This window comes from Melanotaenia boesemani, chromosome 12 (assembly GCF_017639745.1).
Source record: "Melanotaenia boesemani isolate fMelBoe1 chromosome 12, fMelBoe1.pri, whole genome shotgun sequence".
In the NCBI taxonomy this organism is placed as follows: domain Eukaryota; kingdom Metazoa; phylum Chordata; class Actinopteri; order Atheriniformes; family Melanotaeniidae; genus Melanotaenia; species Melanotaenia boesemani.
The window spans coordinates 11,918,123-11,936,104 of NC_055693.1; the positions used below are offsets into that span (position 1 = coordinate 11,918,123).

The window sequence follows — 17,982 nt, forward strand, 5'->3', positions numbered from 1 at the left end:
ATTTTTGATTATTCTTGGTTTTGTTTCAACTGGCTGTTTTTGAGTTAGACCTTAGCCGTTCTATTTTGTTTTTTCTTTGAGCAGCTTCGCTAACCCCAGCACTCGTCATTACCACCGTTTTGTTTGTTCTCTATTTTTCCTCAAAACAAACTACTTGCTTCGGTTAATATTTGTCCACAATTCTTTCCTTATGTTGTGCCTTCTCATACCCATATAGTGGGTCGTAACATCAATAAATTACTTTATTTAGCTTATCAACTCTTATCAAGGTTGGACAATCTTCACAAGACCATCTTTAAGAAGTTTTGTCTTATACTGATTTCTAAGTTATTTTGTGGACAGTTACAGTGTTAAAGTGATTTTGATTAGTTAAATTAAATTTGGTAAAAGTTAGAATGTGCTGGGCTAGTTTAGTGTGATCATAATTGTACATAAAGCTTTCTTAGATTATTGAAGGTGCTTCACTTTTATTAAACATAAATTAGCAGGCCAGTGTTTTGTTCACCACTTTTGATTATTCTTGGTTTTGTTTCAACTGGCTGTTTTTGAGTTAGACCTTAGCCGTTCTATTTTGTTTTTTCTTTGAGCAGCTTCGCTAACCCCAGCACTCGTCATTACCACCGTTTTGTTTGTTCTCTATTTTCCCTCAAGTCAAAATAACTACTTGCTTCTGTTATTAATATCTGTCCACAGTTCTTTTCTTTTGTTACGACTTCTCATACCCATATATTGGGTCGTAATATTAAGTATTTGGGTTATAAAGCCTATCAACTAATATCACGGTTTGAGAATCTTCACAAGACCATATTTAAGAAGATTTGTCTTAAAATGCTCTCTAAGTTATGTTGTGGACAGTTACAGCAATAAAATTTTTTTGTTTATTTAATTTAAATTTGGTAAAAGTTAGAATGTGCTGGGCTAGTTTAGTGTGATCATAATTGTACATAAAGCTTTCTTAGATTATTGGAGCTGCTTCACTTTTATTAAACATAGATTAGCAGGCCAGTGTTTTGTTCACCACTTTTGATTATTCTTGGTTTTGTTTCAACTGGCTGTTTTTGAGTTAGACCTTAGCCGTTCTATTTTGTTTTTTCTTTGAGCAGCTTCGCTAACCCCAGCACTCGTCATTACCACCGTTTTGTTTGTTCTCTATTTTACCTCAAAACAAACTACTTGCTTCGGTTAATATTTGTCCATAGTTCTTTCCTTATGTTGCGCCTTCTCATACCCATATAGTGGGTTATTACATCAATAAATTACTTTATTTAGCTTATCAACTCTTATCAAGGTTGGACAATCTTCACAAGACCATCTTTAAGAAGTTTTGTCTTATACTGATTTCTAAGTTATTTTGTGGACAGTTACAGTGTTAAAGTTATTTTGTTTAGTTAACTTAAATTTGGTAAAAGTTAGAATGTGCTGGGCTAGTTTAGTGTGACCATAATTGTTAATAAAGCTTTCTTAGATTATTGGAGCTGCTTCACTTTTATTAAACATAGATTAGCAGGCCAGTGTTTTGTTCACCACTTTTGATTATTCTTGATTTGTTTCAACTGGTTGTTTTTGAGTTAGACCTTAGCCGTTCTATTCTGTTTTTTCTTTGAGCAGCTTCGCTAACCCCAGCACTCGTCATTGCCACCGTTTTGTTTGTTCTCTATTTTCCCCTTAAAACAAACTACTTGCTTCCATTATTAACATCTGTCCACACTTCTTTTCTTTTGTTTCGCCTTCTTCCTAAACAGCTTTAAAACACCTTCACGTGGTTTTTCCACAAAATCTGGACCGAGGTTGAAGGCCACCATTTTGATCCCTCTCTGGAAAGTCTTGCTATGCTTCACAAGACCATTTTCAAGGCTTTCTGCATGAAAATTATGTTCCTCAGCATCTGAAAAGCCAGGTCAGGGAGCTGTGTCGGATCATCTGGGCTGGAGTGGAGGGATAAAACTTTAAGATCCCCGAGAGCATGGACCCACTCCCCAAGAACATGTTCCTCCACCTATGCAAGAGCAACTTGATTGCCAGAGATAAGGTCTTGCTTCTGGTCTTTTCATACAGCATAGTGGAGAAGGTCCGGTTGGTCTGCTCCTTCAGAGCCAGACTACTGGAATCACTGGGCGACCTTCCATCATCAAAAGTCCGTTTTAATATTTAGTTAAATTAAATTTGGTAAAAGTTGGAATGTGCTGGGCTAGTTTAGTGTGATTATAATTTTACAATAAGCTTTCTTAGATTATTGGAGCTGCTTCACTTTTATTAAACATAGATTAACAGACCAGTGTTTTGTTCACCACTTTTGATTATTCTTGGTTTTGTTTCAACTGGCTGTTTTTGAATTAGACCTTAGCCGTTCTATGTTGTTTTTTCTTTGAGCAGCTTCGCTAACCCCAGCACTCGTCATTGCCACCCTTTTATTTGTTCTCTATTTTACCCCTTAAAACAAACTATTTGCTTCTGTTAATGTTTGTCCACAATTCTTTCCTTATGTTGCGCCTTCTCATACCCATATAGTGGGTTATAGCATCAATAAATTAGTTTATTTAGCCTATAAACTCTTATCAAGGTTGGACAATTTTGAAAAGACCATGTATAAAAAGATTTGTCTTATTCTGCTTTCTAAGTTATTTTGTGGACAGTAACAGCATTACAGTCATTTTGTTTGGTTAATTTAAATTTGGTAAAAGTCAGAATGTGCTGGGCTAGTTTAGTGTGATTATAATTGTACATAAAGCTTTCTTAGATTATTGGAGCTGCTTCACTTTTATTAAACATAGATTAGCAGGCCAGTGTTTTGTTCACCACTTTTGATTATTCTTGGTTTTGTTTCAACTGGCTGTTTTTGAGTTAGACCTTAGCCGTTCTATTTTGTTTTTTCTTTGAGCAGCTTCGCTAACCCCAGCACTCGTCATTACCACCATTTTGTTTGTTCTCTATTTCTCTTCAAAACAAACTACTTGCTTCCATTATTAACATCTGTCCACACTTCTTTTCTTTTGTTTCGCCTTCTTCCTAAACAGCTTTAAAACACCTTCACGTGGCTTTCCCACAAAATGTGGACCGAGGTTGAAGGCCACCATTTTGATCCCTCTCTGGAAAGTCCTGTTATGCTTCACAAGACCATTTTCAAGGCTTTCTGCATGAAAATTATGATCCTCAATATCTGAAAAGCCAGGTCAGGGAGCTGTGTCAGATCATCTGGGCTGGAGTGGAGGGAAATTTAAGATCCCCGAGAGCATGGACCCACTCCCCAAGAACATGTTCCTCCACCTATGCAAGAGCAACTTGATTGCCAGAGATAAGGTCTTGCTTCTGGTCTTTTCATGCAGCATAGTGGAGAAGGTCCGGTTGGTCTGCTCCTTCAGAGCCAGACTACTGGAATCACTGGGCGACCTTCCATCATCAAAAGTCCGTTTTAATATTTAGTTAAATTAAATTTGGTAAAAGTTAGAATGTGCTGGGCTAGTTTAGTGTGATTATAATTTTACAAAAAGCTTTCTTAGATTATTGGAGCTGCTTCACTTTTATTAAACATAGATTAGCAGGCCAGTGTTTTGTTCACCACTTTTGATTATTCTTGGTTTTGTTTCAACTGGCTGTTTTTGAGTTAGACCTTAGCCGTTCTATTCTGTTTTTTCTTTGAGCAGCTTCGCTAACCCCAGCACTCGTCATTGCCACCGTTTTGTTTGTTCTTTATTTTACCCCTTGAAACAAACTACTTGCTTCTGTTAATATTTGTCCACAATTCTTTCCTTATGTTGGGCCTTCTCATGCCCATATAGTGGGTCATAACATCAATAAATTAGTTTATTTAGCTTATCAACTCTTATCAAGGTTGGACAATCTTCACAAGACCATCTTTAAGAAGATTTGTCTTATACTGCTTAAGTTATTTTGTGGACAGTTACAGCATTACAGTTATTTTGTTTAGTTCATTCAAATTTGGTAAAAGTTAGAATGTGCTGGGCTAGTTTAGTGTGATCATAATTGTACATAAAGCTTTCTTAGATTATTGGAGCTGCTTCACTTTTATTAAACATAGATTAGCAGGCCAGTGTTTGTTCACCACTTTTGATTATTCTTGGTTTTATTTCAACTGGCTGTTTTTGAGTTAGACCTTAGCCGTTCTATTTTGTTTTTTCTTTGAGCAGCTTCGCTAACCCCAGCACTCATCATTACCACCGTTTTGTTTGTTCTCTATTTTCCCTTCAAATCAAAATAACTACTTGCTTCCATTATTAACATCTGTCCACAGTTCTTTTCTTTGTTATGCCTTCTCATACCCCTATATTGGCTTCTAACATTAATTAATTAGTTTATTTAGCTATAAAACTCTTATCAAGGTTTGAGAATCTTTACAAAACTATCTTAAAGTGTTAAACTGCTCTCTAAGTTGTTTTGTGGACAGTTACAGCGTTACAGCATCTGTCCACAGTTCTTTTCTTTTGTACTGCCTTCTCATACCACTAAAGTGGGTCGTAACATTAATTAATTAGTTAATTTAGCTTTAATGAGTATTTGTATTTTTATATTTAGAATGAATTGCTTATTTTTAATGTTTATTTAAATTTGTTTTAAATAAAAAACTAAATAATCTACAAAAAATGAAATGTGTGTGATTCTCTTTTTTTATATGTTCATCATGTTTTTATTAATCTGTTTAATTGTTCAAGAATTTTTGAGATTTTCTGATTTTTCTTGTCAAAATGTCTTTCTGGTATGAAAAAAAAATCACATTCTTGAATCTCTGGAAGTGGAAACCCAAAACACAAAAGTGACATAGCTTGTTTTTAATAAGGATGATGTTTGCAGTCTTTAAGATTTGATTAATGCAACTTTAGATCTTGGGAATGTTCTGACCAGGAAGAACTGAATTATCTCAATTACCTTTCCTATCAAGCTAATATATATTAACTTAAGGTTTTTAAAGCTCATATATGAAGCTTAATTCTTAGTAGAACGATGTGTATTCTGTGTATCTTAAAATTTAGTTTCTCTAACCAAGAACATGATTGAGGATACCTTTATTTACAATACTGACAAGTAAAAATATTTTAAATACAGGAATAAAATATGACAGCTATCTTACAAAGAAGTACAGAGGGGGTTGTGTCTTGAATAAATATAACAATGGCCTGTCATACTGGTCGCATCTTTAATTATGACTGACTCTGTTAAAACATACATTATACATACATATATACTGGCAGGAATCACTGATTTAGTCTCCCCCTGGTAGCACAGACCACTCATGCCTCCCAGTGGCACGGACCACTCATTACACAGTAGTTTTGTAGTGGTCCTTGGTCTGGACCACTGATGTAGTCTTGGCTCAGATCAGACCACCATTTTTATACATATATACATATATAACATTTAAGTTTTAATAGTGTCTCCCATTTATATATATTTTATTTTTATTAAATATATGTAAAATAACATCTCACATAATGAAAATCCTTTAGAGACGGTGAATGGCTCACCTCAGTAAGCAAATAAACACCTTTCAGGACCCGTTCCTGTTTGCTTCTGTAATGGGCTTGAAGATGCCATCAACTACCTGCTTTAGTGAGCACACTCTCATCTGAACAAATCAGACAGCATGATGAAGATCATGTTTTTTTATTTATCAAGGACCTTTACCACAATTCAGCCTGGACTGTTATGTGAGAAGCTCCTTAACTTCTGGGTGGATACCTCTACCAGCAGCTGGATTTATGGCTAACAAACAGATCACTGTCTGTGAGACTGAAAAGTTGTGTGTCTTAGATGATGGTCAGCAACACAGGAGCACCACAAGGGGCTGGACACTCACTTCTTTACAATGCACACCTTAGACCAGTGGTTCCCAACTTTGGGGGGTCCCGACGCAAAAGAGCACAGGGGGTCCACAAGGCTTTGATGATACAGAGCCTGTGTGGTTGGTAAAATTAAGACCATGTCCACACAGAGACAAGTTGATGTGTATCTGCTTAACTTTTGTGTTATCTAGACATGTTGTTCACACAGAACCGGTGTTTCTGGAGTCTGAAAACACTTTTTTTTTTTTGCACTTCTTATATTTTTTCATCTGGAACAAACAAACTTATGGCTTTTCAGTTGGACCCCTTTTTAAATTATGATTTTATTTTAGTCTACTCAGCAGTTTGGTTACCTGTTGATTTTAAAATAGATAAAATGACATGGATAAAATGACTACAGTGGTCCTTGTGCAATGCCGGCTGTTTATCACTTACTGGAAGATTTTTGTTACAGTTTTTTAATTAAAGAACATCTTAAACATCATTCTGTTATTCCCACCGCTGCACAACTCTTCCACATTTCCTACTGGTGTTACTATTATTGACAGGCTGCTGCTTATCTTGTAAATAGATACCCAAAGCTTAGAGTTTACTTCCTAAATGTCTCCACCACCACCCTAACTTACGAAATGTGGTGAATTTTGAAGTTTGAAATTTTGTCTGACAATTTTCTGGAGGCACTGAAAATAACTCACAACCCTAAAACACACTGATCTTACTCTACATTGAGCATTTGTTCTAAAAGTGTTTTTTAAAAGCACACAAATACATCATAAAAGTTTTTAAAACGAAACTTTTTCTAAAGGAACATGATCATGTAAGCCTATTTTGGTTCAGTGTGTTTCAAGTACTGAACAAAGGAGGTCAAGAGTTTTGAATAACAGAAGTAAATACTGCATTGTTGTAAATGATGTTATGCAGAACACATTAGGGTGTCCAATAATTGAAAAAAGTTGTAAAGAATGCTCTTTTCATGCATTTCTACTTATGAATTGGCTAATACAGACAGCAATTATCAGCAAAACATTAAAATAAGTAGTTTATTGCCTGACTCAACTTACCGATGCCTTCGACACTGAAGAATATGGAGTATTTTAAATGAACATTCTTCATATGATACTGAGTTGCCATTGGTGTGGTTTTTACTGTAGGGGCAGCCCCTGTCCTGTTTGTGTTACAAAGCTTCCAGTCTTTGGAAAACTGTATCTAGAAACATGTCCAGGTGTCAGCCTCCTATCCTGAATTTTAAAAATAGTCTAAATACAGAACATAAAAGTGGCCTACTTACCTTTTGCCATGGCTTTCTCTAGTGTGTTGACTAGATGACTGGTGTGATGAAATTTTAAAAGTTCTACAGAATGCTTGCACCACCATATTCCAAGTAGACCTACAACCACATGTACCACAACATGCTAGTCTTTTTGCATCACTTAGTGGCAGGGACCACTGATTTAGCCTCCATGACCACAGAAGCTGCCACTATGGGGACAACACAGGTCTGAGCTCACACCACAGCCATTCGGGCTGCAGTGCAGGGCCCCTAGCCACCCAGACCACAGCCATCCCCATGACAACAATCATGCAGACCAAGCAGGCAATGGTCCCAGAGTGGAGGGTCCCCATGAGGAATACACTGGAGTTACCCGAGGGTTGCCGGTTCGATCCTCAGCCAAGTCGTGTTCATGTCGAGGTGTCCTTGGGCAAGACACCGAACCTCTAATTGCTCCTGATGGGTCGTGGTCGAGCGCCTTGCATGGCAGCTTCCGCCATCAGTGTGTGAATGTGTGTATGAATGGGTGAATGTGATGTATATTGTAAAGAGCTTTGGGTATCATTCCAGGTACAGTAAAGCGCTATATAAATACGGACCATTTACCATTTACCATTTAAAAGTAGAAAATTAAAGAAAAAAAATTAAAGAAAATTAAATAAACCTAAAAACAAATAAAAACAACAAGTATGAAGTTCATAAATAAGTAAAATAAAATAAAATAAATAATAATGTCTAAGAAAACAAAGCAAACTAATAAAAACTAAACAATATAAAATAACAATTTAGTTTAAAGCTAAATTTTAAAGATAGGTCTTGAGACTCATTACACTGTGGTCCCTGCTGTGGTCCTTGGCAGGTAACACTGATTTAGATGCCTCCCAGTTGCATAGACCACTCATTACACAGTAGTCTTTGTAGTGGTCCTTGGTCTGGCCAGTAGTTGTGGCTCAGACCACACCACCAATTTTGTGACAACCCCCTTTAATTAATTATTAAGAAAAAGAAATCCATTTGAAAGGAATGGGTGGAATGTTTAGAGTTAGAGTGGTATTGACATTTAACAAAAATTATAATGAAAAAATTAAAACTTTCTTTTTAACTTTCCAGCATCCCTGGTTTTTACTCTAGCATATGTCCAGTCTGAGGCCTCCAAGAAACAAGAATAACACCATCTTCATCATAAACTCCGATAGAAAATGAGAGCTGGTTTTCTGTGAAAGCATTAAAATAACTTTTTTAAGCTCAACTTTGTTTATATTTTGTGTACCAAGAAAACAAACGCCACCCCTAACGTGTGCAGGAAAGAACTGTGTCAGAAGTTACGTTTTATTCTTTTAAATGGCAGTTTGAGACATAGTTTAACTGAATTTTATTTTAAATCAGAATACCATTCTTCAGTTTCTTCAGAATCTGCATCTTTGAAGTCTGATTTATTATTATTATTATTATTATTGTTGTTGTTGTCGTTGTTGTCAACAGCAAGGCCAGAGTGGTGGCCTGGGGTGGGTTGCACCACCCATAAAGTAAAAGTACAAGTGAATGCAGCATGTAATGGACTTCTTTATGTTGTTCCATATGTTTTTCTACATTAACACAACCTCATCTTCATCATCATCATCTGTACAAAACCATGGAACTATCACCCAAATTAAACAAAAAAGGGACCATATAAATGTATAACGTGATAATTCATTGTAAAAACATGAATCATATTATAATATAACATGATAGTTTATTTTTTTGTAAAAATGTGAAATGTTTATAACATGATAAGTGCCTTTTTTTGGGGGGGGGTACTGAGGCTTCCATATTTTGTCAATTGCCTACATGGGCTACATGGGTGGTAATATTTGTCTGTCAAACTGTTCATATTTTAAGAAGAGAATGCCTTAGTTGTTGTTTAAAACATACAATTGGCTATACACATTGATATTTTTTTTACATTATGGTGTCCAGTATGGCCTCCCATCAAAAATCTTCTTGATCTTCCCCCGTTTATTGGGTGTATGTGTCTATTACTTGAGTATAAAACTAGCGATTGAATTTTAGTTGCGTTGCTTGTTTTAATACTTTGCAATATCCACATGTTGCCATTGGGTGGCGCTGCGAGAAAGTAGTTGGTCCATCACGAGCAGCAGACCTCCCTCCAAGTGAAAAGTTTTCTCAGGTGCTCAAACTTTTTTTTAGATATTTTTGTGTGTGAAGCTCAGCAGTCACATTTTTATAGCTGTAGTTTGGTGGAATTGTCTTTTGGGGTTATTAGTTGCTTCATTCGGTGTTACATAACACTATTGTTCATCTCAGCTGTTGTGTTGTACGGAGAAAACTTTTTTAAGAAAACCACAGCAAAATCCGTTTGTTTACCTGGAAACCTCTAACGGGTCTGTAGATGGTCCCCGTGCCTCACTTTGAAGAACCCCCACCCCGCCTCTCTATCTCTGAGTCTTAAAAGAACAGCAGTATTTGTCCTCTTCAGAAGAGGTGAGCTTTGTCTTGTCCGACTGTAAAGACTCGTTTGATCGGCGCTTTTAAAAGGTGGAGTGTGAAACTGCTGAAAAGAAGCCAACCGCAGGTGTGTCGGATGAAAGAACAGGTAAGCAGCTGCAAGGTGATGCAACAGAATGCATTACTGTTGACACCTTGCATTCAACCACTGATGAGTTGGTGAAAAAGAACAAAAGGAAACATACTTGAAGAATGAGTAGTGTGATTACAAGCTCACCTGTTCTCTGCCTAAGTACGTGAGGAGTTTTATTTGAGATCATTGTCTCTGCGTCTTTGAACCGGACCACTAGGAACCGACTTGGTGAAGCACGGAAAAAAAGTTTTTTGTGATGGAGTGGCGTGAACAGTCCTCTGTCAGCTGCGATGAAGCCTACGTGGAGGCACAGAGATGGATTGAGGTGAGTCAAACCTTCCACATTGAGAATTAGACACCCCCCCCCCCAAAAAAATTTTTTTTTTAATTAATTTATTTGTTTTTATTTATTTTATATATATATATATATATAGACTCCTGAAGAGATTAGGTAAAATTCATTTTCAAAGAAAAATAAAAGAAAAAAAAAGAACTGACAGTTTTATGACTAAAAGTTTCAAAGAGACCTGACAGATGTGTCACCTTTTGACCTCATGTCTCAGGTAACTAGTTAGATCAATCTCTTCTTTTAGAAACTAGAAAAAACTGACTTTTCCTGCCCCCTTTCTTATCTCCTTTAAAGTACATTACTTAAAACCTATAGATCATTATTCTTGCCTACTGCTTCTTTTGTCAGATCTTGCAGAGACTTGCCCACCAGTGGCTTTATTTATGTTCTTAGAGCTTTGAGGCTCAAGTTACAAATCAAATAAGCAATTCAGTAATGTATGTGCATTATCCAAGGTATACCTCTATTTAAAGCAAATATAAGTCCAGACCAATACAGCGAAGTTGAGTTTGGTGTTTTATCACCATTTATATTCATGTGCCCACTTTGCTTTAAAAAGGAGGGGAAAAAACCACTAGAAGAGCAGACCCATTTCATTTCTAAAATGTCATATTATGTGAAGTTTCCACCCAACCTCCAGCCAAACTCTAATTCTTTTTCTCTCTTAACAAGTGGGAAAATTTTGTCTCCTCACTGCACAAATTCTCTTCTCAGCATGGTGGCGTGTAGCTGCATGGCAGTAACTAAACAAATATTGTTCTAATTTCATGAGGGGTGAATCTGAATGCTTTCTATGTGACATCAGTGTCTCTCACATTTGCACACTAGCCCATTGTAGTTGCTCAGTTTGTGGACTGAGGTTGGGGGGCATGATATCGGGCAGGCAGGGGCAGGAGAAACAAGGAGAAAGCTGTGAAAGGTGTATAAACCATGAAGGCGTTATTTCAAAAGAATATGTATGAAAGGTTTGACTTAGATGAAATAAAAGAGCAATAAGAAAACCAAACTCTGGCGCGAGGGGAGCCGTTTCCCTTCAAAGAGAAAGTTTTGTGGTTATTGAATGCTGCCACTGAATGATTAACAAGCTGCTTGGTTTCACAGCGCTTTAAACAGAGGCATGTGTGCATGGCGAGGTAGGTGGTGTTGTTAAAAGCTAGACTAAATGGTCTGGAGCCTGTCACATGAACACATTCCTGCATTAGCTGCCATGGCTGTGAACATAGCCCCCCTCAGAGCTGGTCTGCTGTCAGCAAAGGGTGCTGCGTCCTACAACCACAGGGCCTACTGGAATAATAGAGCTCCTTGTTAATGCCAAGTGGGACTGTTATGATGATCAAGAACAAGTGACATTGTTTATGCAAAGAACAGGTCAGAGGATTATGCATGTGGCTGTAAAGACAGACATGAATATATAGAAGTAGCAGTTCTTGTATAATAATGACACAGGTATTAATTTGATTGTTTCACTGTTTTTATTTGATCATTCTTTATACTGGGTTAATTTATTCTTCACTCAATTTAAACTATGATCACATTTACAAGAGTTTCACATTCCTCATTAGGGTTTAACCTTGTATATACTCTGACTCATAGAGCGTTGCAAAGCAAATCAGCAGTACACCAATATTTCCATATGATTGTCACCAAAGAGCCATGAGTAGAAAATATTTCCTGCATTTTGTAAAAGTTCAGCAAGCAATTTTTTTTACAAAAGAGTATCTAAACAAGGATGTTACTCAGGAAAACAAGTCCTGAGTTACTAAGTTAAAACAGAACTCAGTGGCTGCAATGAAAAAAGCTACACTTGAAGGAAAAAATGTGCATAGTTGTGTTCAGAGAGCATGCAGATGGATCAGTTATGTTTTGTGTTGCAGCTTGTGGCATTGGGAAGTTTTCACTTGTAGAGGAAAATTTTGACTAAATCAAGTGTCAACTTATTCTGTTGGCAGTCAAAGCTGGAGATAGAAAGTTCATGGCTTTCTGCTTTAGGATAATTATAAGCACTATTAATCATATAAACTGTCTCAAGAGACACAAACTTTATTAACCTCATCAGAATGTAGACATCAGTGCAAACACGATGGCCAAATAGTCTCTCAGATTATTAAAAGCCTTTTTTTTCCCTGGAAGAATGATAAAAAAATCCTGAACAGGAATTGAAAGAATCTTACTGGTATATAGAAAGGGCATTTGTAAGCTGTGACACCTGCTAAAGGGGTTGTTACTAAATACTGACCATACAGAGAGTTCTAGAAGTGGAAAGGGGAAAGGGACTTTCAACAGTGGCCCTTTCAAGCACATCGTGATGATTTTAATGTACTTTCTTTTGTTTACAAAGAGGTTAAATTACTTTTGTTTTGCCTTTTTTTAGTCTTTATGTCTCACCCAGATAACTTAAAGCCTCTTAAAACAGGTTTTAAGGTGAGCATGACTGCACACCACTCTGATTTAAGGTTGGGTATCAAACCGGGCTGTAATTTGTATGAGATGTTAACTGTAGTTTTGATGTTACAGCTTTGTGTGTGTGTGTGTGTGTGTTTGTGTGGATGGTGTAAGGAGGGTTGAAAAGCGCCATATTGTGTTCCATGTCAGAAAAAAAAGATGTTCAAAGGTAACACAAGCCTGTGAACTTCTGCAGGTTTTGTTACAAATCCTGTTGTTGCCGTCATGCAATACGAAACCAAATCCAAGCTTCCTGTTTGTTTTTGTGTGTTGAGGAAACATGATGCTACATTTTTGACAGTATTATCGATACTGTATATTAAGTTATTTTCTTTAAGTATTTTCTGTTTGTAGAAATAAATTGATTATTTTGTCATTTAGAAGTTACACAAGTTTCTGCACACTGGGAATGGAATTTCGGTGCATTCACAATGACTTGGAGAATTAAACAGAACTTGGCTGTCCTCATTTTGGTGCTGCAGAACTTCTTCCTAGAGGACATCAAGGACACTGGACAATGGTGGGGGTTTGTAGAGTCTTTGATATTTCAGGCTTTGATAAGACAGTATTTCTATGCAGTGTCCTGCATGGATGGAAGAGAAGTCAAGATGATCTTCTATATCATTCTCACTACCCTCAGCTGCGACTTCCTATCTGAGGCCCTGGAGCTGCCAAACCATATAGACATCCAGCTGGTTAACACACTTTCCATTGACCCTTTCCCACTAGTATCCACTTAGCCCTACCTTAATGCAGCCGACACCACATCACCCCGGTTTTGATTGTTCCCATTTGTTGGCCAAAAAGCATAAAAAGGTCTTCACCTCAGTGTTGTACCATGGTGATTGCTTTTATAATGCCTTCTCTGCTGCTGTCAGTGTTGTTATCCACAGTCACTGCTTCTGGGTTTTAAAGATGGCAGGGTCGGGAGTTGCTTTCACGACTCATCCCATAACGTCGAATTCTGGCCATTAGTGGCCTGCTATTTCGACACATCACAATTTTTGGCCCGGCTCTGCACCTTCAAGACCCAGACAGAGCAGGTGCTTAAAAATGAAAATCCTGAGAACACCAACAAATCGTAGAAAGGGATGGCGTCGGGCTGGGCTAAGTGGGTAAGAGTGGGAAAGGGCCAATATGTGCCCCAGTTGTAAGTGGCTGGGATGGGAGGAGACAGCTGTGCTCTTCTCACCTGGTGCCGGAAGTGCAAACACTGCTGAGCCCATGTGAACAATGTGGAAGCATGTTATGAGCAGTCAGTTATGTGCACCCCTAAAAATTTGGTGCTGTTGACCACCTCCACAGCTTTATTGTCAATGACGAGTGGTGATTGGCTGGGCTGTTTTCAGCCTAAAGTTGATGATCTTTTCCTTTGTCTTCTGGACATTCAGGGTCAGGTTGTTCTCAGAGCACCAGTCCACCAGCTGCTTCACCTCCTATCTGTATAATGGGTCATTGTTGTCCTGAATGAAACCACCACTGTGGTATGATGTGTCAAAAAGTATAAGAGGGTGTCCATTTAAATCTGAGCATCTTCACAGTTTGTGGGTTCTTATTGTTTTAACCATTCAGTAAAACTCATCCATGCCTCAGTTTTTTGGTCACCTTGTTGGTAATTAGTGGAGTGGAATGGAAGCTTTTGTGTTGACCTCAACAAAAGAAATTTACGATTTAAGATTTCATCTGAAACATCTTTTCCTGGAAAACCATTTTCTGATGATGCATAGAATATTCCAAAATGTTTTTCCTAAGGACTGTTTTTGGTTTAAATAAGGTCTGTGGGCTGATCCCTCACTCTAGTTATTTATGGTATTTCTGAATTTTTGGAATAAATTTGAATAAGTTTACTTTATGGTGGTCCTGCAGTCAGCACCCTTGTCTTCTGAGATTGCTGTATTGTTTGCCATAGCAGAAGCTATGAGAATAGACCGATCATTGGTCAGCTCGGCATAGCACCACTCTGGGTCTTTTGACTGTTTTGACAGAAACCAATTAAAGCTGAGGCCACATGCATTCAGACGCACTGACATGAAACAGGGCTTCATAAAAGAGGCTTTTCACTTAAATACATGTTGATGTAGCCCTATTATTGTAACATGTCTGTAGGAGAAATACTGATGGCTTTCACAGTTGTATATTTTTCTTGAGTTGGAAGCCTGAAATATTTGGATAATGTCCCATTTGATCTGTGGTGACCCATTCTTCAATCCAGTGGAATAAGGACAGAGAATTCTAGAAATAGTTAGTGGTGTTAATGCAGCTTTGCCTGAGTGCCCTGCATGAATAAACAATATCTGTGGTCATGGACCCAGAGAGTTTTGGTTCAATACAATAAGGATAATTAATTTCACACAAGTATTAGAGCTGTTTTGTAACCCATAATGGACTCCGAGAGCCACATTTTTGTCTTTTACTGGAACAAAGTTTTGACACATCAACACATTCTTGAGGGGAGTGAAGGTGGGTTTTTGCAGGAACTTTTGCAAACTGTTTTTGAAAATTTCTCCTCCTGCCTCTTAGGTAAATCAGAATAGCAGTACATTGTTTCAGATCAGAGCTGTGATCCCACATGGCAGGTTCAGCAGGACTGATGGGGCACGGCAGGCTGGATCTTGGTGGAGTTCATGCCTCTAATGGAGACAGCAGAGGAGAATGGTTTTCTGTTACATCAGCTTTGATAAGAAAATGTGATGGGAAAATAACCATAACCACAACACCACTTTGGAGAGATCATAGATTGAATCATACTTACTGTCTGTTTCCAACTGTTGTTTGTTTGCATGTGTGTGAATCCCAGTTTCTGCTCCACATCTATAGAACAGCAGGGGTCAGGATTTCATATGCCAACAGCAGAGCTTGACTGATTGCACTGCATTGTGATGTTTTTTTTCCCTTTGTGTAAATATGATGCATGTGTGTGTTTACAGCTTTGTGTCTTTCTGCATCTCTGTTTTGTGTTTTGCGTGCCTGGTTGTCGTTTTAATTTTTGTCAATGAGAAAGAAAAAGGCCAAGATCTCGGTATGTTGTGCAAACAAAACAAGTGTTTCCCAGTAATAACTTGATCTCACTGTTCAAATACTGCAGGCAACAAGCGTGTGAGAACTTAAATCTGATCCGTTTATTACAATGTGGTCTAATTTAGTTGGAATGACAAGTATTTGAGGCTTTTCCATCTCAGGTTACTCATGGTGTGTTCCGAGGTGTGACGTGAATTGTTTGAAAATAATAATAGTGGCTTTCAGTCATTTAATCTAATTGTTGCAGTTTCTCCTGTCTGCTCCATTATGATGCCCTGTACTTAACAACTTGCCTCAGTTTAACAGCTCATCTTTGGTTCCCTTTTCCTTTTGAACTAAGAAATTGGATGAAAGACTTGAAACAAGCCACATCTGAACAATTTGGTCTGAAAGACCATGTTTTGCTTGAAATCTGACCATTATTATGTTTTGTTTTGTTTTTTTTAATCATGTCAGCTACATCACTTGTGCTTGCATTGTAATATCTGAGCAAATCTTCCTTCTGGGAAACTAAATTAGTGATGCTTGCAGAATAAAAAAAATCTGTCAGTTTTATTTCCCAAAAAACATGTTGAAAAATCTGAAAATTGTATTATTTCCTACTCCACTCACTTGTTACATAAAACTATTGAGATTTTGCCTGTAGTTGTGCGATACTCACTCCTCAAGTGAGATGACAAACCTCTTTACTATCCATGAAAATTGTGCGGTTCAGCGCTATAAAAGTACCCAAATATGAAATATTTCTCACATGACTTCACAATGCCATGGCCGACCAAACCACAGAGCGACAAAGCTGTTCTTCTGCAGAGGAAAAACTTTGGAGAGAAATTAGTGTTAGTCCACAATTGAAAAAGTTTCTGGGACTCTTGACTTGGCCATGTGTATCTACTCATTAGGTTCAACAAATTAACTCAGAAGACACTTTCAGTTAGCATCATAACCCTCTGCTTCTCATGTAGGAAGGAACAACTGACCTGTGGCTGGAAGAGCAGCGAGGAACATGGTGGTTATGGGATGTGACCCAGTCATCCATACACCGATTCTGAACTTGCATCTCGCCCCAGATGGAATTGTTGGGCCCTTTTGCCTGTTGTTGTGTTCTCAGAAAGATAAAACAAGTGTTACGTTTACTTTGACTCCTATGACATTGATTTTATTTAAGGAAATCTAAATGCTAATGCCGATGAAATGCTGTGGCCAGTTTAAACTGTTATCCTAGTGCATCAGTCTAGGTTCCAGTATGACAATGCTGGGGCCACAGGTGGCTCAGATCTGCAAGATCTTGTAAAAAAACAATATTCACCTTCATCCTTGGCCTGCAGAAATTCCACATCTTAATCCCATCAAAAATTTCTGGGACTTTCTGAGCAGGCATGGATGACAGAACTCCGAAAATATAACAAGGATTGGAAAGCCTTCCTTGAGAGCCAAATCAGATATTGAAGCACTATGAACAAGGGCTAAAAATAACACAAATTTCCCTGAGGAATTTCCAAAGGGATTAATAAAGTATTTCTGATTCTGATTCTAATAACTCTATTATTGCTGCCAGTGGAGCATCTTATGAACAAAATATTTTGTGTATAATGAACATCTAAATAAAAACCCTTGTTTCCACAAACTGGACTTGAATTAAAGCAAAAACAGAATTTGTTTGGCAGCAAAATGTGACAACGTGGCTGTCAGTGTAACCATAACCTCTGCCTGAAAAAGTTCAGCTTAATTTCTTGATTTACTCTTCAAGAAATATTTAGCAATAATATGTCAGAAACTGACTTTGATTAAATATTAAAGTAGAATAGACCATAAAACAAAACAAAACAAAACAATGAAGACATGCAGACCAAAGAATCTGCTGGACTGGGTGCTGGATCAAATGACAGACCACATGGAAAAAGAACAGAAGGATTCATTGTACATCTCTTTAAAGTTAGCCCTCTGGCCAAGAAAAATTAAAAAAAATATATAACATATGTTCAGAACTAGTACTATAGACCCTTTTCTGAGGCACTCTGTTTGATTTTGCACCTTTAGGTGCGGATGGGCCAAGTATTTAATAGAGAAATATTTTAACTTAACAGCACAGGAAGTTGAGTGAAGGAGTGGCTATCAGCATGATCTCATACCTGATAACAAACTGACAGTTTCACATTATAGCATAAAAATGAGAGTAATGTTTCCTTATAAAGTAAGTACAGAGTGCATGAATGAAAAGCTATAAAGAATGTCATGGTAAAAGTCATGGCTTTTGTTTAATTCTGTGGATGAACTGCATATGTGCATGTGTTCAAGTGTTTAAGGCTGCAGGTCATGCATGCAGTGTGTGTGTTTGCTTACATAATGGTTCTTGGTGTTTCTGCAGTGGTGGTTTGAGATCATGGGAAAGGCATGAGGCTGTAACACAGCGCTGTGTTCTTCCAGATGCTCCCATAGCCTTGCGGCTTGTGCAGTCTGGCTCCAGAAGTTTTAACACAGCTCTCCTGTTTGCCAGCAGCTTCTAGCATTTAAGCGAGAAGAACTAAGC

At 37.6% G+C, this 17,982-nt stretch overlaps 1 protein-coding gene across 11 annotated transcripts in view; it reads left to right on the top strand.

Annotated features, from left to right (window-relative positions):
• Positions 1 to 9,191: 9,191 nt before the first annotated feature.
• lmo7a (LIM domain 7a) overlaps positions 9,192 to 17,982 on the top strand; it is a 51,745-nt gene continuing 42,954 nt past the window's right edge. For 2 of the 11 annotated variants that reach the window (XM_042000878.1, XM_042000881.1), the window contains exons 1-2: positions 9,201 to 9,661; positions 9,864 to 9,971. In XM_042000878.1, the coding sequence (XP_041856812.1) occupies positions 9,903 to 9,971 (69 nt within the window). In that variant the 5' untranslated portion in view covers positions 9,201 to 9,661; positions 9,864 to 9,902. Of the gene's footprint in view, positions 9,662 to 9,707; positions 9,972 to 17,982 lie in introns of those variants that run through there. The other 9 variants (XM_042000885.1, XM_042000884.1, XM_042000877.1 and 6 more) reach the window with 9 other exon arrangements.